Source organism: Zalophus californianus, chromosome X, assembly GCF_009762305.2.
Source record: "Zalophus californianus isolate mZalCal1 chromosome X, mZalCal1.pri.v2, whole genome shotgun sequence".
NCBI lineage: Eukaryota > Metazoa > Chordata > Mammalia > Carnivora > Otariidae > Zalophus > Zalophus californianus.
In genome coordinates this window covers 30281274-30304416 of record NC_045612.1, presented here as the reverse complement: position 1 = coordinate 30304416, position 23143 = coordinate 30281274, and the positions used below count along the sequence as shown (strand labels likewise).

At 45.3% G+C, this 23143-nt stretch overlaps 2 protein-coding genes across 6 annotated transcripts in view; one reads left to right on the top strand and one right to left on the bottom strand.

The window, feature by feature from the left end:
* Positions 1-1673: 1673 nt before the first annotated feature.
* AKAP14 (A-kinase anchoring protein 14) lies at positions 1674-23134 on the top strand. 2 transcript variants are annotated; one of them, XM_027608054.2, is made up of 6 exons: positions 1674-1863; positions 6164-6327; positions 6424-6515; positions 19676-19855; positions 22313-22365; positions 23001-23134. In XM_027608054.2, the coding sequence occupies exons 2-6, from the start codon at positions 6174-6176 to the stop codon at positions 23083-23085; spliced, it is 564 nt and encodes a 187-aa protein (XP_027463855.1). In that variant the 5' UTR covers positions 1674-1863; positions 6164-6173; the 3' UTR covers positions 23086-23134. The 2 variants fall into 2 exon arrangements, with proteins under 2 accessions (XP_027463855.1, XP_027463856.1); XM_027608055.2 differs by lacking the exons at positions 22313-22365; positions 23001-23134 and adding an exon at positions 21588-21698.
* Positions 7247-23143, bottom strand: part of LOC113930685 (NFKB activating protein) — a 42722-nt gene continuing 26825 nt past the window's right edge. The window contains exons 10-13 of one of the 4 annotated variants that reach the window (XR_003522586.2): positions 21387-21529; positions 17803-17915; positions 7967-8049; positions 7247-7284 (exon numbers count right to left, since the gene is read on the bottom strand). Coding sequence is in view for 2 of the 4 variants with exons in the window: in XM_027608050.2 (XP_027463851.1) it covers positions 7984-8049 (66 nt within the window). In the remaining 2 variants the exon portion in view is untranslated. Of the gene's footprint in view, positions 7285-7348; positions 8050-17802; positions 17916-21093; positions 21530-23143 lie in introns of those variants that run through there. The other 3 variants (XR_003522584.2, XM_027608050.2, XM_027608053.2) reach the window with 3 other exon arrangements.

Sequence of the window (23143 nt, the reverse complement as noted above, 5' to 3'; positions counted from 1 at the left end):
TGGGCTGGGCTCCTCCTCCACCCTCCCACCTGCGCCTCTCTTCTCCCCTCCGCCCCCGGGCAGCCCTCACCTGCTGCGGGGAGAGCAAAAGCATCCGAGTAGGGCGCAGTTTGGAAGAACTCGTCCTCAGCACTGCCTGTGTTCAAAGAGCGTTCAATCGGGAGAGCCCAGGGCCAGAATCTGTCGCTTGGAGAAGAGGCTTGGCTGGGGGCTTGGGGGCTGGCGGGTAGGGAGTGGGAGGAGGGTCACGTTCTGGCCGCGGAGTTTAAGCTCCTGATTCAAAGAGGCGCCTTCTCGCCTGGCTTCCCCCATGAACGCATCTGGCCTACAAAGAGTTTCTTGTCACTTGCCTGCATGTCTTTCTCCTCTGGGCCATTAAGAATCCCAGTGCTCGCCCGTGAAACCCTTCGTCTGGGGTCAGAGGCTGAGCTCCTGTAAGCCACACTACTCCCGTCCAGCCCCAGGCCCCACGTCACCGCGCCAGCAGGCTAGGTGTGCGGCCGTGGGTGGCGCCGTCCCGGCAGCGAACTCAGCATTTCGTCCTGGATAAGGAGGACACTTGGCAAATCACTTTCCTTTCTTCGCTGGGATCGGGACTGATCGTCGTAGGATGAGAAGCCAAGCACTTTGTACACAAAGCATAGTGGTCAAAAGCAGGGGTTGTGAGATGGAGGGATTTCACAGATTAATCAAATTAATAAAATAAAACTGGGTCTTAACACAGGGCCAACAACTTTTTTTAAATATTTTATTTATTTATTTGACAGATAAAGAGAAAGAGAGCACAAGCAGGGGGAGCTGCAGAGGGAGAGGGAGAGCAGGGAGCCTGACCACGACGCAGAGCTCGATCTCAGGGCTGCAGACGCTTAACCGACTGAGCCACCCAGGCGCCCCAGGGCCCATAACTTTTGATTTCACCATTTAGAAGAATACTTTATAGTACTACTACTAATAATAATACTACTGGAAAAATGATCTGACCACTGTAAAGACAGCTTATTGTGCACCAGGCACTGTTCTCAGTCTTTACACGAATCGTCTGATCCGATCCTCCTACGAACCCCTATTCCACAGGCACTGTGATCCCCATTTTGTAGACAAGGAAACCAAGAAATGTGAAGTACACTGTTCCTGGGTCTAGGCTGATAACCATTACGTTGGAAGCTCATCCTTGATTCACAAAAGACATCTCTGAAAACAGTCAAGCACACAAGGGAGGTCCGAACCTCAGAACATGGGCCTAGAGAAGTAAGTTCCATCAGTGAGGCCAGTGGCCCTGGGTTTAACACCCTCGGTGCCTCAGTGGGTTCCCCTGTACCGCAAGTACTGCCGGCCTCCAGGCTGCTGGGAGGAGGGGACCTCACACACACAGCCCTGCAAACGGCGGGCTGGAGCTCACACACACAGCCCTGCACACGGCGGGCTGCTGGGAGGAGGGGGGCTCACACACACACAGCCCTGCACACGGCGGGCTGCTGGGAGGAGGGGACCTCACACACACACAGCCCTGCACATGGTGGCCAGCACAGAGAAGGGATTTTTGTGGCCTGCCGGCCGGGAGGCCTGCCATGCATGCTCCTCCTGGCACAGCCCTGCGGCGCCCTCCGCTCCACCACCACCCCCCACCCCCCACCCCCGCTGGGAAAAAGCCACCAACACCACAGGGTGGAGGTCACATTGTTGCTGGGACTGACAGAAGCTGGCGGACACTCAGGGCTTTGCTTCCCATTGGTGGGAATGGGTGTTGCCCTGGAAGCACGTGTAAACATTCTGTCTGGCGGGCGTGGGGCGGAGCGGCCCGGAGTCTGAGGCCTCCCTGGTTCCCTGGCCCGTACTGTTCCAAACAAGGATCCGCTCACTCAGGTGCCGGGGGTGGGGGGTGGGGGAGTGTTTGTGAAGGGTTGGGGGGCGCCGCAAAGAGGCCTCGCGCAGTCGTCACCCCCCGCCCCCGCTTGACCACACCCCCGGCCCTTCCCACCAGCGCCGGGCATCTGGCCTCCCTCTTAGGAAGGAAGCGGAGCGAAAGCACTAGGACGCTTACGAAGGATTTGTGCCCGTGGGCGAGCGAGGGCGCAATCGGAGCTGCTTGCCGAGCCCCGCTCCCCTTTCCCTTTCCTGCCGGAATACAGGGCTCCCCAGGGAAGGTCTTAAGGAGGTCCTTCCACGGATGAGACCCCTGCCTCTTCTGCCTGGTTTTGTTTTGTTTTGTTTTTTTAAAGATTGTATTTATTTATTTGACAGAGAGAGACACAGCGAGAGAGGGAACACGAGCAGGGGGAGTGGCAGAGGGAGAAGCAGGCTTCCCGCGGAGCAGGGAGCCCGATGCGGGGCTCGATCCCAGGACCCTGGGATCATGACCTGAGCCGAAGGCAGACTCTTAACGACTGAGCCACCCAGGCGCCCCTTGACATTTTTTTTTTTTTAAAGATTTTATTTATTTATTTGAGAGAGAGAGAGAATGAGAGACAGCATGAGGGGGAGGAGAGTCAGAGGGAGAAGCAGACTCCCCGCTGAGCAGGGAGCCTATGCGGGGCTCGATCCCAGGACGCTGGGATCAGGACCCGAGCCGAAGGCAGTCGCTTAACCGACTGAGCCACCCAGGCGCCCTTCTACCTGGTTTTGGAGGTCACAGATTTGGCTTCTATTCAATTCATCAAGAGGTAATTTGCTGAGGGGCACCTGGGTGGCTCAGTCGTTAAGCGTCTGCCTTCGGCTCAGGTTATGATCCCGGGATCCTGGGATCGAGTCCCGCATCGGGCTCGCGGCTCCGCGGGAAGCCTGCTTCTCCCTCTCCCGCTCCCCCTGCTTGTGTTCCCTCTCTCGCTGTGTCTCTCTCTGTCAAATAAATAAATAAAATCTTAAAAAAAAAAAAGAGGTAATTTGCTGAAACCCAAGTCACTGAGTGACCAAGTCGCCACATGGGCCATTCTTTAAAGAATCAAGTTGCGGTATGGTTAACTCACCAAAGCCTACTGAATTTACCAATTTCCCAAAAAACTCCGTTGTTGTCCTTAACTACAGAGTTGATAGCAAATCGTTGTGGCCAAATTGGCCTGACTCTTAGGCTGGGGACAGCCAGTTCTCTAGGGTTAAGGGCCTTCGGATTCCCTCATGGGCCACCCTTCAGGTTCTCCTCACTCTCTGGGATGGGCAGCCTGGGAGGATTCTGTCCTTCCCCCGGGGAGATGCCCTCGCCCACCCCTGGGAAGCAGCAACAGGCAACTGAAACAGATGCAAACCGAGCCTAAAATGCTAATATGAAGACCCAAATGAACATGAGTCAGCATTACCGAATGCTTAAAAGGCTTTTCAGTCCATCCCTGGACTGACGGCCACAGGAACTGGGCTGCCTTGGGCAGCCCCCAGCACACCCTGGAACCAACAATGAGAAAGGGAACCAAAGGGTGACTCTTCTTGAAGGAGGCCCACAGAAAGTGAGTGAGCACATTCTGGACTTCAGATGGGAATTTGAGAACAGCGCCCCACAACCCTTTGTGAGTCCTGGAGAGAGAAGAGCGGGGTAGTTGAGTGCACCCGCTGCGGAGCCGGTCTGGCCGTGAACTTGGCTTCCTCCTTTCACATGGTAACAAGAGTCTCTCTGAGGGGCGCCTGGGTGGCTCAGTCATTGAGTGTCTGCCTTCGGCTCAGGTCATGGTCCCAGGGTCCTGGGATCGAGCCCCGCATCGGGCTGCCTGCTCCGCGGGAAGCCTGCTTCTCCCTCTCCCACTCCCCCTGCTTGTGTTCCCTCTCTTGCTGTGTCTCTCTCTATCAAATAAATAAATAAAATCTTTAAAAAAAACAAGAGTCTCTCTGTGACCCAGGGTCTCAGCAGGAAACCTGGCATACTTAAGAGCAGGGTACGTAGAGAAGGGTTAAGCAAAGGGAGTGTTTATGGAGGTGTGGGCAGACAGGAGGGCAACAAGGGCAAGTGCGGCTCCCCCAGGGCTAGAACAGTAGGGCCACAGGGCTAAGGGGCGAGCATAACTGCCTTTACGGGGCTGAGAAGTGAGACCCTTGCCCTGGGACAAGCGGGCCTGCTCCAGCCATAGGGGACCCTGCAGGGGGACCGCTCCCCAGGGAACATATCACTTGCCCTCATTCTCCTCCCTCAGCCTTGTCTCCGCATTGTGTGGGACCTCCTGGAAGCCAGAGGGCATGGGAGAGCCCACTGATGCAGTCCAGTCAGGTCAGCCTTCCAGGGCAGAGAGCAGGGGAGACGGGGAGGAGTAGATCTGAAAGGGCAAACGGAAGGTGTCTGGTCCACGATCTCATGGGGCAGGGGTGAGTTAAAGGAAACAAGGCACATTAAACACCCCAAAATTGGGAGTTGCTATTTATAGACGAATAACGAGCTCCCTTTGGAGAGAGATACCCACTTTTATACAGCACCCCCCATGTAAGGATTGCCTGCAGGGATGCATAACTGCTAGAAGTAAGTGATTTCTCATAAGTGAAGAGACTTAAGTAGTAGCCAGGAAAGACAGAGACTCCAAGACTCAAGAGGAAAAGATGGAAAATGCGCAGAGTCTTAATGCTGTGATGAATCCTGTTCACAGCCTGAATAACTATTAAGTTTCACAATCTCAATAGATGTTAAAATCATTTGGAAAATTTCGGCGATTGTTTATGATAAACCTCTTACTAAAACAGGAGCAAACAGTTTCCTGATGTGATAAATCTCTCACCATAAACCAGCATCATACTTTATGATGGAACAGCAGAAAGCACACCCACTGAGGTCAGACACAAAAGGATGCACATTATCTTCACTTTCACTGAACATTTCTCCAAAAGTGTTAACCAAAGCGAATACTATGGAACTATATATTTTAGGGAAAAAGATGGTAAAAAATGATAGTTTCTGGCAGATGATATAATTTGTACACCTGGAGAATCCAAGAGAAAAACTGAAAATCCACCCCCTTCTATGCTGTATCACCTCTAATGATTTTTAATTCACTTTATCTTTTTTTTTAAAGATTTTATTTATTTATTTGACAGAGAGACACAGCGAGAGCAGGAACACAAGCAGGTGGAATGGGAGAGGGAGAAGCAGGCTTCCCCGCTGAGCAGGGAGCCCGATGTGGGACTCAATCCCAGGACCCTGGGATCATGACCTGAGCCGAAGGCAGACGCTTGACTGAGCCACCCGGGCGCCTTTCACTTTATCTTTTTTAAAGATTTATTTATTTATTTGAGAGAGAGCATGAGCAGGGGGAGGGACAGAGAAAGGAGAGAATCTCAAACAGTCTCCCCACTGAGCACAGAGCTCAACACAGGGCTCAATCCCACAACCCTGAGATCACGACCTGAGCCAAAATCAAGAGTCGGATGTTTAACTGACTGAGCTACAGGCGCCCCAGGGCACATAGCTCTTTAAAGTGAATTAAAATTGGGGTGCCTGGGTGGCTCAGTCAGTTAAGCATCTGACTCTTGCTTTTGGCTTAGATTGTGATCTCAGGGCCGGGCTCCATGGCCAGAGGGAAGTCTGCTCTTTCTCTCTTCCTCTGCCACTCCCCCTGCTCGTGCGTGCGTTCTCTCTTTGTCTCTCAAATAAAATAAATAAAATCTTAAAAAAAAAAAAGAGAGAGCCATGTGCCTTCAGTTGCCTAAGCAGGGACTGAGGTTCTTTTTTTTTCTTTTTAAGATTTTATTCATTTATTTGACAGAGAGACACAGTGAGAGAGGGAACACAAGCAAGGGGAGTGGGAAAGGGAGAAGCAGACTCCCCGCTAAGCAGGGAGCCCGATGCGGGGCTCGACCCCAGGAGCCTGGGATCATGACCTGAGCCAAAGGCAGATGCTTAACAACTGAGCCACCCAGGTGCCCCAGGGACTGAGGTTCTATTCAAGACTCAACTAGAAATCAATATTGTTAGAACTCCAAAGAAGTTAGGACTCATTCTCCTACATCTTGATTAAACTGTTCATGGTTATAGGAATCTGAAAATCCTTGGTTTTCAGGAAAAATAGATCTCTGAAGCTAGGCACAATGGATAAACCGTAAAGGCCTCACTCCTATCCCCACCCTTAAGGCCCTGTTGCCCCCTAGAGGCAACAACCATTTCCTGTGTCTTGTTATCCTTCAAGTGGTGGTCTGAACTTAGATATCTGAGTGTGTAGGCACATGCGCAAGAGATAACTTCTTGAGTTTCTTTTTCCAGGCAAAAGAAAATGGATGGGACTGAAGATTTCAAAATCCAGAAGATGGATGTGGATCAAAGTCCTACAAGCCAGGAGACAGACACAGAAGACACCGGCAATCTGAATGAACTAGCATTAGCGTTAGTGAAGAGTGCCGTCAATGCCGCTGTTAAGACTGTGGCAGGTAGTAACCCTACTTGGAGGTGTGAAGGACTAGCCCATTAAACAATGCCACACTACCAGGCAACTAACAAATTCTCACCTTTTTTTTTTTTTGCAGAAGAAGAAAAGCCCATCAAAAATATCAAATGGATCACACACGGTGAATTCACAGCAGAAAGGGGCCATAAGCAAATTGAGGAGTTCATTCTGGTAAGTTAGTTGACCATTCCAGATTGGTGTACAAGGGCGAGGAACAATGAAAAGTTTAAAACCTGGAAACCCTAGATGATTTCAAAGGTGACTAAGTAAACATTGTCCCCATCTGGGTTCCAAATTCACCATGGTATGGTTCGACGGTGAACGGCACAATCGTATTTCCCGGTTTGTATCATCCTAACCTTACATCTCCCTTAGAAAATCTGATACTCCCTCCCAGTTAAGCCATTTTCCCATGCTGGTGCTCTAAGTGGGGGCCTAGTGGCCAAAGGCCAAAGGCCAAAGGCAGCTTCTGTTCCAAAACAGGAATTCTCCATCACCAACTTTAGAAATCTCATATGAACAGAGGGGATGCCGATGGATCTTTCTGATTTGGTTTTGGAACATAATGTCCACACATTATGATGTGCATGCCTGTGAATTCCTCTCCTTTTTCCGCCAGTGCCTGGCTCTGACTTATTTGTGTGGCTTATCCTGGCAGCTTTGGAGAGAAGGCCCTGGGTTGCTTTGCATAACTGGCGAGGTGGATTAAGAAATGGCCTGAAATCCCCACTCACTGTATTTCCTCAGAAGAGAGATGAGTTGAAAAAAAAGGGGGGGGGGGCGGCTCAGTCGGTTGAGCTCGGCCTTCGGCTCAGGTCATGATCCTGGAGTCCTGGGATAGAGCCCCGCATCGGGCTCCCTGCTCAGCGAGGAGCCTGCTTCTCCCTCTTCCTCTGCTGCTCCCCCTGCTTGTACTCTCTCTTTCTCAAATAAAGAAAATCTTAAAAAAAAAAAAAGAAGAAGAAGAAGAAGAGAAATGAGTTGAAATAGGTGGAGGCAAACTTCCCACCCCTCGGAGAAGCTTCCTGCTGTCTCTGTTTCTCTGGCCAGCCCATCACAGCCTACAGCCCCAAGGGCAGTTTCCTAGGCCCTAGGAAGGCCCAGTCAGGTGGCAGTGAGGTGGTTCCACACCCTCTCATACTCCAGCAGGCACATTTCAATTACAAGGGGTCTCTAGAGCACAATGATGATGAATGGTGCAAAGTACTACTTACTCTTGGACCTTCTTGCTCTGGAGAACGTCTCCCTTTGGAGTTGGGCAAAAGCCCCTGCCTACTGCACCCAGGGTCTGTGAATCAGACTGGAATGGGACACAGAACAAGCAGAAAAATTTCCCCCAACAATGCCACCAGTTATTCTGAATAAAAGGCAAACGTCAGTCCTGACAAGGGGCTACAGAGCTTGAAGTGATCTGAGTCCCCTCCTCCCTCCCAACTTATCGCTCAGGGTCATCACCTTCTACCTTCTCCCCTTTCACCGTTCTTGCCACAGCCACAGCTGTCTCCTTCCTGTTCAACTGCCAGGCACGCTCCCGCCTCAAGGCCTTGGCACATGCAGGGCTGCCCGCCTGGAACCCTCTCCCCTGCGATCTGTTTGATCTGTTCTCATGGGTCGGGCCTTACCTCTCTTGAGATCTTTGTTAACATGCCGCCTGTTCACTCACTCTGACAATGACCTGAAGACTAGTAGAAGAGCTCTTCCACAGCTGAAGATATAAAAAAAAAAAAGCCATATTAAGAAGGGGAGCAAGGACCGAGACAAAGTCAGGAACTAAACCCCTGCACGGCGACCCACACATGGGAGCGCTATCACAGGCGTGCAGGTACTCCCTGAGGAGTGGGAGGTTCAAGCCCCACCTCTGAGCACCACCCACCCTGGAGACTGCGCCAAGAAGATGACACCCACCCCCCCAACATGTGGCCTTGAAAATCAGCAGTGTTTCATCCCAGGAGCTTGGAAAATCAAGGGAGGGCCAGAGTGTTACAGGAAACCAAGACTCTGCTCTTAAAGGGCCCACACACTATCACACTCTCTTGGAGACCAAGCCCAGAGGTAGTGGTTTGAAAGGTGCCTGGACTATATGTGACAGGGATTGATCAGCTACTTTTAGGGTTATGTGCCAAAGGGGCAGGGATCTGTAGGAACTTTCTCTGGGAACAAAGGTCCTGGTGGGTACCAGTTCTGACATTCTCCATCCACCTCGCTAGCAGTACTGTCCCTGCCCTGGCAGGTAACCCTCTAAAGCAGCTCCTGGCCCCCAGGCAGCCTCATTTGGGATCTGCATCTCCCCAAAACAATTACCACCCTGCCACAGCTGGTCCCTCCAAAGCAACTCATGCCCCAGGGGTGGGGGAGCCCAGTCCCACCTACCAGCACTCTCACAATAGTCACTACGAGGCACTGCAGCTGGGGGAGAGGGGGCAAGGGCCAGCCCCACTCACCAGCACCCCCCGCAGCAGTCACAGCTGAGCCACAACAGGTCAGTGCACACAGCCCACACGTGGGACACCCCTGGAGTGCCTGGTTCTGGTGATGAGGGCTGATTATACCACTGGGCCCCCTGAACACCTTGTACATAAGGCCACTACTTTCATGACCAGGAGACGGAGCTGATGTACCTAATACATAGAAACAACACATAGAGTCAGACCAGATGAGGAGATGGAGGAGAAAGAACAAGACAAAACCACAAGAAAAAGAACTAAAAACGTGGATAAGCAATTTATCTGATAAAGAGTTCAAAGTAATGGTCATAAAGGTGCTCACAAGAGGACAAGAGTTGGGAGAAGAATGGATGAACCCAGTGAGAACTTCAACAAAGAGACAGAAAATATTTTTACTTTTATTTTTTGAGAGAGAGCTCAAGTGGGGGTGGGGCAGAGGGAGAGGGAAAGAGAATCCCAAGCAGGCTCCCTGCCTAGTGCAGAGCCCCATGCGCGACTCAATCTCATGACCCTGAGATCATGACCTGAGCCGAAATCAAGAGTCGGACGCTTAACCGACTGAGCCACCCAGGCGCCCAAGAAAAAGGAATTCTTAAGAAATGAGAGTAGGATAAGGTACCACTGGAACAACATCAAGCATACCAACATTTGCATTATAGGGCTCCCAGAAAGAAAAGAGAGAGAAAGGGGCAGAAAATCTATCTGAAGACATAATAGCTAAAAACTTCCCTAACCTGGGGAAAGAAACAGACACCTGGGTCCAGGGAGTACAGAGAGCCCCAAATAAGAGGAACCCAAGGAGGTCCATGCCAAGACACATAATAATGAAAATGCCAAAAATTAAAGATAAAGAGAGAATCTTTTTTTTTTTTTAAAGATTTTATTTATTTGAGAGAGAGAGAGAGCACATGAGAGGGGAGGGTCAGAGGGAGAAGCAGACTCCCCGCTGAGCAGGGAGCCCGATGTGGGGCTCGATCCCGGGACTCCAGGATCATAACCTGAGACGAAGGCAGTCGCCCAACCAACTGAGCCACCCAGGTGCCCTAAAGAGAGAATCTTAAAAGCAGCAAGAGAATACAAATAGTTACGTATAGGAGAACCCCCATAAGGTGATCAGCTGATTTTTCAGCAGAGTTTGCAGGCCAAAAGGAAGTAGCACAACACATTCAAAGTACTGAAAAGAAAAACCTACAACCAAGAATACTCTGTCCAGCAAGGTTGTCAATCAGAACTGAAGGAGAGAGAGAGTTCTCAAACAAAAGTTAAAGGAGTTCATCACCACTAAACCAGCATTACAAAAAATGTTAAAGGGACTTGTTTAAGTAGAAAAGGCCATAATTAGAAGAAAATTAAGAAAGAAAAAATTTCACTGGTAAAAGCAAACATATAGTAAAGGTAGTAGATCAATCACTTATAAAGCTAGTATGAAGGTTAAAAGGCAAAAGTAGTAAAATCAATTATAGCTATGACAATTACTTACGAGATACACAAAATAAAAAGATGTAAAATATGATGTCAACTACATAAAATGGGAGGAAATAAAAATGCAGCACTTTTACAATGTGTTCCAAATTAAGTGACCATCAACTTAAAATACACTGCTATATATACATAGTGCATTATAGATGAACCTCCTGGTAACCACAATCCCAAAACCTATAACGGACACATAAAAGACACAGGAATCCAAACATAACATTAAAGAAAGTCATCAAATCACAAGGGAAGAAAGGAACAGAGAAGAACTACAAAAACAACCAGAAAACAATTAACAAACTAATCCTAAGTACATGCCTAGCAGTAATTACTTTAAATGTAAATAGACTACATGCTCCAATCATAAGACACAGGGGGACTGAAGGGATAAAAAACCAAACCCATCTATATGCTGTCTACAAGAGACTCACGTCAGACCTCGAGACACACACAGACTGAAAGTGAAGGGATGGGAAAAGATATTCCAAGCAAATGAGAGAAAAAAAAGGAAAACCTGGGTAGCAATACTCATACCAGACAAAATAGACTTAAAAAAAAAAAAAACAAACACCTGTAACCAGAGACAAAGGGCATTATATAATGATAAAGGAGTCAAACCAACAAGAAGATATAAGACTTGTATATTTACATCTATGCACCCAATACAGGAGCACCTAAATATATAAAGAGAATATTGACAAATATAAAGGAAGAAATTGACAGTAGTATAGTAATAGTAGGGAACTTTAACATCCCACTTACTGTCAATAGATCATCCAGACAGAAAACCAATAAGGAAAGTGACTTTGAATGACACATCAGACCAGATGGACTTAACATATATCCAGAACATTCCATCCCAAAACAGCAGAATACACATTCTTTTCAAGTACACATGGAACATTCTCCAGGACAGATCACATGTTAGGCTAGAAAACAAGTCTCAATAAACTTAAGAAGACTGAAATCGTATCAAGCGTCTTTTCTTAGCACAATGGTATGAAAATAGAAACCAATTAGAAGACGAAAACTGAAGGGACGCCTGGGTGGCTCAGTCGTTAAGCGTCTGCCTTCGGCTCAGGTCATGATCCCAGGGTCCTGGGAGTCCCACATCGGGCTCCTTGCTCAGTGAGGAGCCTGCTTCTCCTTTTCCCTCTACTGCTCCCCCTGCTTGTGCTCTCTCTCTCTGACAAATAAATAAATAAAAATCTTAAAAAAAAAAAAGAAAACTGGAAAAAAACTATAAACACCTGGAGGCTAAACATGATACTAAGCAATCAATGGCTGAACAAAGAAGTCAAAAAGGAAATAAAAAAATACCTTGAGACAAATGAAAATGGAAACACAGTACAAAATCTATGCGATGCTGCAAAAGAAGTTTTAGAGGAAAGTTTTTTTTTTTTTAAAGATTTATTTATTTAGGAGTGCCTGGGTGGCTCAGTCAATTAAGCGTCTGCCTTTGGCTCAGGTCATGATCCCAGAGTCCCAGGATGGAGCCCTACATCGGGCTCCCTGCTCAGCTGGGAGTCGGCTTCCCCTCTCCCTCTGTCCCTCCCCGCCACTCATGTGCTCTCTCTCTCTCTCCCTCAAATAAATAAATAAAATCTTAAAAAAAGAGATTTATTTATTTATTTGAGGGGGGAGGGGCAGAGGGCGGAGAAAAAAACTTAAGCTGACTCCACGCTAAGGGAAGTTTATAGCACTAGAGACCCAACTCAAGAAATCTGAAAATCTCAAATAAACAATTTAATCTTATACCTAAAGGAAGTAGAAAAAGAACAAAGCCCAAAATTAGTAGAAAGAAGGAAATAATAAGTATCAGGAGAAGATAAACGAAACAGAAACTTAAAACATTAGAAAAGATCAATGAAGCTAAGAGCCGGTTCCTTGAAAAGATAAAATTGAAAAACCTTTAGCAAGACTCATGAAGAAAAAGAGAGGACTCAAATGAAGAAAATCAGGAATGAAAGAAGTTATAACTGACACCACAGAAATACAAATGATTATAAGAGACTAGACTAGTCTGGAAAATTATTTGTTGCAAACAAATTAAACAACCTAGAAGAAATAGATAAATTCCTAGAAACAATCTTCCAAGACTAGAATCAAGAAGGAATGGAAAATCTGAACAGACAAAATGCTAATAATGAAATTGAATCAGTACTCAAAAAAACTCCCAACAAAAGAAGTCCGGGACCAGATGGCTTCACAAGTGAATTTCACTAAACATTTTTTTTAAAGATTTTATTTATTTATTTGAGAGAGAGAGAGAGCATAAGAGAGAGAGAGCATGAGGGTGGAGGCAGAGGGAGAGGGAGAAGCAGACTCCCCGCGGAGCAGGGAGCCCGATGCAGGGCTCAATCCCAGAACCCTGGGACCATGACCTGAGCTAAACTAAAGGCAGATACTTAACTGACTGAGCCACCCAGTGCCCATCACCAAACATTTAAAAAGGAGTTGATACTTATCCTTCTCCAACTATTGCAAAAAATTAAAGAGGAAAGGATGCTTTCCAGTCACTCAATGAGACCAACATTACCCTGATACCAAAACCAGACAGACACTACACAAAAAGAAAATTCCAGGTCAATATCCCTGAGCAACATAGATGCAAACATCTTCAATGATATATTAACACACCAAATTCAACAATACATTAAAAGTATCATATATCATGATCAAGTGGGATTTATTCCAGGGATGCAAGGATGATTTAATATACACAAATTAATCAATGTGATACACCCTGTTAACAAAATAAAGGATAAAAATAATATGATCATCTCAATAAATGCAGAAAAAGCATCTGACACAACTCAACATTCAAATATGATAAAAACTCTCAACAAAGTGGGCATAGAGGAAACATACCTCAACATAAAAGAGGCCAGATATGACAAACCCAGAGCTAACATCATGCTCAAGAGTGAAAGGCTAAAAGCTTTCTCTCTAAGATCAGGAACAAGACTAGAATGCTCACTCTTGTGACTTTTATTCAACATACAGTACAAGGCCTAGCTGTAGCAATGAAACAAGAAAAAGAAATAAAAGGCATCCAAATTGGTAAAGAAGAAGTAAAACTGTCACTATTTGCAAATGTCATGATATTATATATAGAAAACCCTAAAGACTCCACCAAAAAACTATTAGAACTAATAAATGAACTCAATGAAGTTGCAGGATAAAAAATTAACACACGGAAATCTGTTGTTGCGTTTCTATACACTAATAACTATCAGAAAGAGAAACTGAAAAAACAATCCCATATACAATTGCATCAAAAAGAATAAAATACCTAGCAATAAATTTAACCAAGAAGTTGAAAGACATGTATTCTGAAAACTATAAGACAGTGATGAAAGAAACTGAAGATGACAAATAAATGGAAAGATTTATCATGCTCATGGAATGGAAGAATTAATATTGTTGAAATGCCCATACTACCCAAAGCAATCTATAGAATTCAATACAATCCCAATAAAAATACCAATGGCAATTTTACATTTTAGAACAAATAATCCTAAAATTTATATGGAATGACATAAGACCTCAATTAATCAATGCAATCTTAAGAAAGAAGAGCAAAGCAGGAAGTATCATGCTCCCAGATTTCAAACTATACTACAAAGCTACAGTAATCAAAAAACAGTATGGTACTGGGCACAAACACATATACATCAAAGGAACAGAACAGAGTCCAGAAATAAACCCACAATAAACCCACACTTATATGGTCAATTAATCTATGCCAAAGGAGGCAAGAGTATACAGTGGGGAAAAGACAGTCTCTTCAATAAAAGGTGTTAAGGAAACTGGACAGCTACATGCAAAATAATGAAATTGGAGGAGTGCCTGTGCAGCTCAGCTGGTTGAATGTCCGACTCTTGGTTTCAGCTCAGGTCATGATCTCATCAGGGTAGTGAGATCGAGCCCTACATTAGGCTCTGCGCTTGGAGTGCAGTTTGCTTGAGATTCTCTTCCTCTGCCCCTCCCCCCGCTCGCACGCTCTCTCTCTCTCAAATAAACACTTAAAAAAAATGAAAACAGACCACTTTCTAACCACAAACACAAACATAAACTCAAAATGGATTAAAGACCTAAATGTAAGACCTGAAACCATAAAACTCCTAAAAGAAAGCAGAGGAAGTAACACCTGGAAATCAGTCTTAGCAATATTTTTCTCAGGCAAGGAAGACAAAAACAAAAATAAACAATTACAACTACATCAAACTAAAAAACCTTTGCACAGCAAAGGAAACCATCAATAAAATGAAAAAGTGGGCGCCTGGGTGGCTCAGTTGGTTAAGCGACTGCCTTCGGCTCAGGTCATGATCCTGGAGTCCCGGGATTGAGTCCCACATCGGGCTCCCTGCTCAGCAGGGAGTCTGCTTCTCCCTCTGACCCTCTTCCCTCTCGTGCTCTCTATCTCTCATTCTCTCTCTCTCAAATAAATAAATAAAATCTTTAAAATAAATAAAATAAATAAAATGAAAAAGTAACCTACTAAATGTGAGAAGATATTTTGCAAATGATATGTCTGATAAAGGGTTAATATCCAAAATATATAAAGAACTCATACAACTCAACACCCCCCCCAAAAATTCATTTAAAAAATGGGCAGATGGCCTAAATAGAAACTTTTTCCAAAGAGGAGATACAGATGGACAAGAAACACAGGAAAAGATGCTCAACATCATTAATCATCAGGGAAATGCAAATCACAACCACAATGAGATATCACCTCACACCAGTCAGAATGGCTAATATCAAAAAGACAAGAAATAACAATTGTTGGTGAAGATGTGAAGAAAAGGGAAGCCTCATGCACTGTTGGTGGAAGTGTAAATCCGTGCAGCCATTATGGAAAAGAGTATGGAGGTTCCTCAAAAAATTTTAAATAGAAATACTATATGATCCAGCAATTCCACTTCTGCATATTTTTCCGAAAACAAAAACACTAACTTGAAAAGATATATGCACCCCATGTTCACTGCAGCATTATTTGCTATAAGCCAAGATGTGGAAGCAACTTAAGCATCCATCGATAGATGAATGGATAACAAAGATGTGATATATAAAAAATAGAATATTATGCAGCCATAAAAAAGAATGAAATCTTGCCATTTGTGACAACATGGATGGACCCAGAGGGTATTATGCTAAGAAGTAAGTTAAAGAAAGACAAATAACATACAATTTCACTTACACGTGGAATCTAAAAAACCAAACAAATGAACTAACAAATCAAAACAGAAACAGACTCAAATACAGACAACAAACGTGTTACCAGAGGGGAGAGGGGTATGATTTGGGTGGAACAAGTGAAGGGGATTAAGAGGTATGAGCTTCCAGTTATAAAATGAACTAGTCACAGGGCGCTCAGCCGGCTCAGTTGGTGGAGCGTGTGACTCTTGATCTCGGGGTTGTGAGTTTGAGCCCCACGTTGGGCAAGAGATTACTCAAAATAAAATCTTTAAAAATAAATGAAATAAAATAAAATAGTCACACGGATGAAAAGCACAGCAGAGAAAATAGTATTACCATTTTAATAATTTTGTATGGTGACGGACCTATTGTGCTCATTTCATGATGTGCATAAATATTGAATCACTATGTTGTATACCTGAAACTAATATACTACTGTATGTCAACTACAGCTCAATTAAAAAAAAATTCTACCTGCTCACTGAGGCCTTTCCTCGTCACCTCATCTAAAATTGCAACCCGTTCTCCTCCTCTGATTTACTTTTTCCCTTAGCATTCAGCTCTACCTAAGATATTAGATTTTACTTACTTACCCTTTGCCTTTCTTCCACTTACAGATCAAATAGTCAATGAGGGCAGAGGCTTTTATTCAATTCTCTGTCCCCAGCCCCTAGAAAGCTCAGGTACACAGAGATGCTCTAAAACATGTGTTGAACACGTGAACAGATTTATTCTCTCCATACCATTATTTGTTCACAGATGAAGAGCTTACCTACTGTGTAGGACTGTTATGAGGATGAGATGATTAGAAAGTGGAAAGTAACTGAAACGTTAAAAGCTCTATAAAGCTGCTGACATAAAATCATCTTGTTCCCAGCCCTGCTAATGCAGTGAGCCCTAGAAGTAAAGTCTGCCATCTAAGTGTCGGACATTTCTGATGGAGAGCTTTCTCAAGCTTATTGCAGATTTCCCAGAGTCCACCGTACCCCAGGGGATGGCAAATCAGTAGTTACCACTTACTGAGCATTACTATGTGTCAAGTACTGCTGAGCACTTCACATGCATGATCTCACCTAACCCCCACAATGAACCTGCATGTAGGTACATCAGGGTACCCATTTTACAGATGAGAAACCCTGAGGTTCAGAGAGGTTGGACTATTTGTCCAGTCTTTTTTTTTTTAAAGACTGTATTTATTTATTTATTTTAGGAAGAGAAAGTGTGCATGAGTGGGGGGAGGGGCAAAAGGAGAGGGAGAGGCAGAGAATCTCAAGCAGACTCTGCCCTGAGTGTGGAGCCCATCGTGGGGCTCTATCCCATGACCCTGAGATCATGACCTGAGCTGAAACTGAGGCAGACACTTAACTGACTGAGCCACCTAGGCACCCCTGTCCTAAGTCTTTCTGATTAATCAGCAAAATAAAGTTTTGATCACAGGTCTGATATACTTTGGCCACCACAGTAGGAAAAGTTCTTTTTTTTCCTTTAAAGATTTTATTTATTTATTTGGGAGAGAGAGAGAGCGAACATGAGTGGGGAGGAGGGGCAGAGGGAGAAGCAGACTCCTCACTGAGCAGGGAGCCCGATGCAGGGCTCAGGGCTCGATCCCAGAACTCTGGGATCACGACCGGAGCTGAAGGCAGACGCTTAACCAACTGAGCCACCCAGGTGCCCCTGAAAAGTTATTTTGATGACAAAAATAATGCAGAGTTTTACTATCAGTGAAAAATGCAAATTCAAAAGATTTTAAGGTATTACAATGTGAATAAGAATGATTAAACCTGATGTCCAGAGGCTCATGTGTTTTGGAGAGGGAATAGGTACACTTACACACGGCCAATGGGCATAATTTGTTTATTCTCTTAAGGAACACAACCTGGCAACATGAATATACAAATAAGTTCTTTCTAAGAGGAAAGTTGGAAAATCTCCAATGCCTAACACCCAGTTAAATTTATTTATTTATTTATTTATTTGACAGAGAGAGACACAGCGAGAGAGGGAGTGGGAGAGGGAGAAGCAGGGGGAGTGGGAGGGGGAGAAGGGGGAGTGGGAGAGGGAGCAGGGGGAGTGGGAGAGGGAGAAGCAGACTCCCCGCTGAGCAGGGAGCCCGATGCGGGACTCGATCCCAGGACCCTGGGACCATGACCTAAGCCAAAGGCAGATGCTTAACGACTGAGCCACCTAGGCACCCCTAAAATTATTTTTATTCTAAAACAAGACATTATTAAAAAACGGAAAATCCCCAATGAGCAAAAGGACACAAAGTAGAAAAGGAAAACTCTCCTTCCACCCCCACAATACCCGGTTCTTCTCCCTCAAGGGTCACTTACCATTGCTAACAGTTTTGTGCATATACTTCCAGGTGCCTGTTGATTTTGAGTGTCCAATAATATGTAATTGGCTAAGCCATCCATGGTGGAGTAGCACAATGAGATACTGTTTCCTGGAAGCGAGTATATGAAGCAATGTTACGTAAAAATTACAAAATACAAGGATAACACATACTCACTGGAGCTACGTAAAGAGCTGCCTGAACAGTGATAAAAATGGGGAAACCGGCTTGATGGAGATGGCTGAATTTAATGTGTCTAAGGCTGCCTTAGTTCACAAAAGAAAGAAAAAAAAACTCTAGGACACCAAATTGAGAGGAAGAGAATCTTAGAACAGAGACATCTGGTGGGGTAGAGAGAGCACTGAGCGGGCTGCTTGGGAGCCCTGGGTCCCAGTCCCCGCTTTTATGTTGGACTGTCCCTTCCCATTGCTAGGCCCCAATATTCTCATCTGCAAAGGGAGGGACTTCCCTAAATGATCTCTAGGGCCCCTTCCGATGGTACAAAGTCTTTGATTGTCTGACGGATTCAACATCAGGGCTGAAGAAATATATTCATATAGAAAAGTTGGAAAGAAAGTCATGCTCCAATGGGCCGCAAAGGGTTAAGTAGCAGGCTCCTTCATAAAAGGAATGATAATCTGTGTAAAATACAGTTCTGATCCCAGGGAATCTAGAGTCTGGTGCTCCTGTCTGGCTGACTGAAACAATCAATTGGGTATAAGTTTGAAATAAAGTAAGCTGGGGCTCCTGGGTGGCTCAGATGTTTAGGCGTCTGCCTTCAGCTTGGGTCGTGATCCCAGGGTCCTGGGATTGAGCCCCGCATCGGGCTCCCAGCTCGGCAGGGAGTCTGTTTCGCCCTCTGCCTCTCTCCTCTGCTCGTGCTCTCTCTTTCTCTCTCTCTCTGTCTGTCTCTCTCAAATGAATAAATAAAATCTTAAAAAAAAAAAAGGAAAGAAATAAAGTAAGCTGAGGCAGAAGGCCAACCTACTTTTTAAAATTTTTTAGAGGGCCTGAAATCTTTTAGCCATCTCCCTCCAACTGTTCCTCCTCATATCACTGAAACTCTTAGACTGTCCCACTTCCTTCCTTCTGTGGACCTTCAACTTAATTCAGGACTTTTTTTTGATGTGGAAGCTTCCTGTGCACCAATAGCCAACCCAAGGGGGTTCAGTTGAATTGAACTTGTTGAATACCTATAGCATTCAAGGCACTGGACTGAGAATCGGGGCTGCACTGTGACTTCTGTGGGCCCTAGGCACTAGTAAAATTCATGCTTTGGAGAGAAAAATTTCTCCAAGGGGGTAAAATAGGGATCTGAGGATCTGGATGATCCCAGTGCCTGACTCATTCCTTTTCTAAACTTAGTTTATATACCACTGATGGCTGCATTGAACTGAGTCTGATTTTCAAAAACAGCTTGTGAAATCAGCCTCATTACTTTCCAGTGGCATCTACAGGCCTCCCAAGAGGAGTGAGCAGAACACATGCTCCAATCACTTTCTAATTACTCTCCAACTAACCAAACTTGCCTCCCAAGTAAGGGTCTGGCGGGAGGTCAGTGTGTATACGTGCGTGTGGTGTATTTGTGCACCTCTGGGTGCACATCTGATTGCGCACCTCTGGGTTCCAAAGCCCGATCTCCAGGGAGGTTGCATTATTCACTCATTTCATGTCGGCTCTACCTTTTCTCTCCTCCACTTGTGGAGATAGATCGGGAGTTGACTCTAGTTTGAATCCCAGTCAAAAATGTTAGAAATGGATGCCCGAAGCTGGGCTGTAACCCCTACTGCTGTGTTGTTGCCTTTACCTAGAGGACTTGAAAGAACGTTTGCTTTTCTTTCTGTGTGTTCTTTCTCTTTTATATGAAACAGACTTGGGAGTATCAAAACTGCTGGGTGCACTACACAGAGTTTATACAGAGGGAAGACTTGGTTCACAGCTACCACTATATCTACTGTGTGCGCTGGAGCATCCCAACTGCTAAGAGACCCATGCCACAAGTCACTGCCTCTGTCTACTTCACCATCAAGATCACCAAAAACAAACCTCCAGTAAGCTCTTCCTTTTCTGCCCCGTTCGCTTAGATGAGACTTCAGTGAAAATGGAGACTTCTCCTGTCAGGGTCATTGATGACCCCTTCTTTGTAAAACTTAAGTCCTATTTCTGTCCTCATCTTGCTTGGCCAATCTACAGCACTTGCCAGAGCTGCTCACTCCCCGCTTCATGAAATGTTCCATTTGGCTGCTAGAACCACACACTATCTGGGTTTTCCTTCCTGCCTCACCGACCATTCCTTCTCAGTCTCTACTGGCCTCGAGCCTGTCCTCCATACTCCTCTCCTTGGTGATCTTGTCGTCTCCTGACTTTAAACGCCACCTCTAGCTTATGCTTCCCAAATCTGCATCTCCAGCCCAGATCTCTGCCACTTGGATGTTCAATAAACATCTCACTTCTGGTATCCAAAACTGAACTTCCAATTTTCCCTTCCCAACCTGACCTGCCCGCAGACCTCTCATCTCCATTCATGGCCCAAATCCTTGGCATCATCCTCGACTCACATCCCTCATCCAACACATTAGCAATCCTATTGGCCCTATCTTCAAAAAGAGGTCCTGAATCCAACAATTTCTTACCACTCCACTTCTACCACCTTGGTACAAGACACCATCATCTCTTACCAAGATTCTTTCAATAGCCTCCTAACTGGCCTCTCTGCTTCCACCCTTGCCCTCATTGTGTATCTTTTCGAAATAGCAGCCGCCAGCCAGAGTGAGCCTGATAAAATGAACCTATGCCACTCCTCTGTTTAAAATGTTCCAACGTGTTTCTCTAACTTCAAAGTGCATGCACATTAATTGCAGATCTTGTTGAAAGGAAGATTTTGATTCAGCAGGTCTGGGGTGGGGCCTGAGATTCTGCATTGCTAAGAAGCTCCCAGGTGGTAGGGGCGCCTGGGTGGCTCAGTTGGTTAAGCGACTGCCTTCGGCTCAGGTCATGATCCTGGAGTCCCGGGATCGAGTCCCGCATCGGGCTCCCTGTTCAGCGGGGAGTCTGCTTCTCCCTCTGCCCCTCCCCCCTCTCATGTGCTCTCTCTCAAATAAATAAAATCTTCAAAAAAAAAAAAAAAGCAGCTCCCAGGTGGTGCTCCCAGGTGTGTGCCGGCCCACAGCGTACACTTTTGAGTAGTGAGGGCCTGGGAGGCCCTTGTGTGACCTGGTCTCTTGTTATCTCTGCTTTCCTCCTCCTCCTCCTCCCTCCCTCCCTCCCCTCCAGCTGTGATCTTGTGACTTTAATAATCCAGGTAGAGTCCCACCTCAGGGCCTCTGCATCTGCTGTTCCCTGACTGGAACACTCTCACCTAGGTATGTGCACACCCTGCTCTCACCTCCTACGTCACACTTTTATCCCTTCCTCCATGCTTTTGCTTTTTCTCCCTAACACTTTCTTACCTTCTGATAGTCTATGTAATTTATTATCTTGTTATTGTCTGTTCCCCCTACCAGAATATAAGCTCCACAAAGGCAGGAATTTTTGTTTTGCTGTAAAATGAGGCCTGGCAAGTAATAGGCACTCAATAAATACTTGAAGGAATGACTGCAGGTAGCCAACCAGGTAGACCAGGAATATGAAGTATGTTGATAGCTGGTGTGAAAGGAATCCAAATAACATCCACAAATCCGGGGTTTGGGTCATCAGAGGAGCAGGTCTGGTCCCAAGCACAGTGCCTGGAATACAGCAGACATACACACGTTATTCTCCCCCTTGCTGCCCATTCTGTCACAGAAGTTATCTGAGGCTTCGTCTGCCTCCAGAGCTTCACAGAGGACTACACGGTGGGCCAACTCTGTCTTATGTTTGTCCTATCCTACTACGAACTTACGTATTTGAACCTGGAGTCATGTAAAAAGGTAAAGTACGTGGAGCTCTCACTCCTCCTGGTCATCTATCCTGCCATCAGCTGTCTTGCTAACTGGCAAGGTTGGAGATTGGAAAGTAAGGCTGCTGGAGGTAAGCAAGACCATGACCAGAGACTATACATTGAGGGCTTAGGAGAAGGGCTCTTGTTCTCAATTCCACACATAATTTTGGAAGGGAGCATGGGTAGAGACCCCTGAGACAATATTACAACCTCCACTTTTATGCTGCTTTAAAAATGTTTTCAAACCGTGTTTATCTATATTATTTCATTCTTATCCTACTCCTAAGAGGTAAATACTGTCCATTGAGTAGAGTGGAACATAAAAAGAAAGTAAATGACTATTCATGAGGAGCACAAGCCTTTCCTGACTTGTTTCCAATTTTGCAGAGATTCTTCAGGTATTTGTTGCCAAAAAGATCTTTTGGGGAACAGAGATTTCAAGCGACAAAGAACTACCACTTACAGACATCCCAATAAGGAGGATGAATTCTAGAAACTTAAGAGTATACATATGGACAAGTGTAGGGATGGAAGGAATTACAAGTTGGTATGATTGGTATAAGCTAACAGTTATCCTTTTCTCTCTTAGGATATGCCCATTGAGGTCTTTTATATCTTTGAGGGCCTTTCGTTTGTTCACAGGTAATTAACACTTGGAGACTTTGTGTGTGTGTGTGTGTGTGTGATCTCTACGCCCAACATGGGGCTAGAACTCATGGCCCTGAGATCAAGAGTCACATGCTCTACTGACCCAGCCAGCGAGATGCCACTGGAGACTTATTTTTAAAAGGGTGGTGGGCAAAGGTCATCACACCCCAGGAACCTAGCAGGCCCACGGCCACAGATAACTCATGTAATGGTCACTTTTCTTCTTTGGCCCACCCACCCCATTAGGATGGGCTGAAAGGATTCTGCCATTGTTCTAGAAAAAAATTTTTACTGTCTCATTTTTCAGTAATTAAAAACTTGAGGATTAACTGCTAAAGGATGGTGGGGGCAAAGTGGGTCATGTCTGTGTTTCTATGGGAAACTTCATAGTCAATGGAATTAAGTTCTATATAATAATCTTTTATTTGTACAGCAGCTTTTTTAGAGAATCTTTACATATAAACTCATTAATCCTTTTACTGATTGGGCCGATGGAATAGAGACAACCTTTGCTCCCCACCCTCAAAGGACTTCTTACTCACTAGGAATGTAACAGAATAAACAGGAAATCCCTGGCTCAGTGTTTTATGTTAAAAAGTTTTGGTATGTTTGTTTTTCTTCCTCTGCAGACCAGGAATGACTCGCTTTCAAGAAAAATGGCTGAGGGATATTATTGAGGCCAAAAGTATTTTAATGGAGTCAATTCCCTTCTAATTCTTACAGAATGTTTTAGGATTGGATTTCTAATCAGAATGTGTTAAAGATACGATAC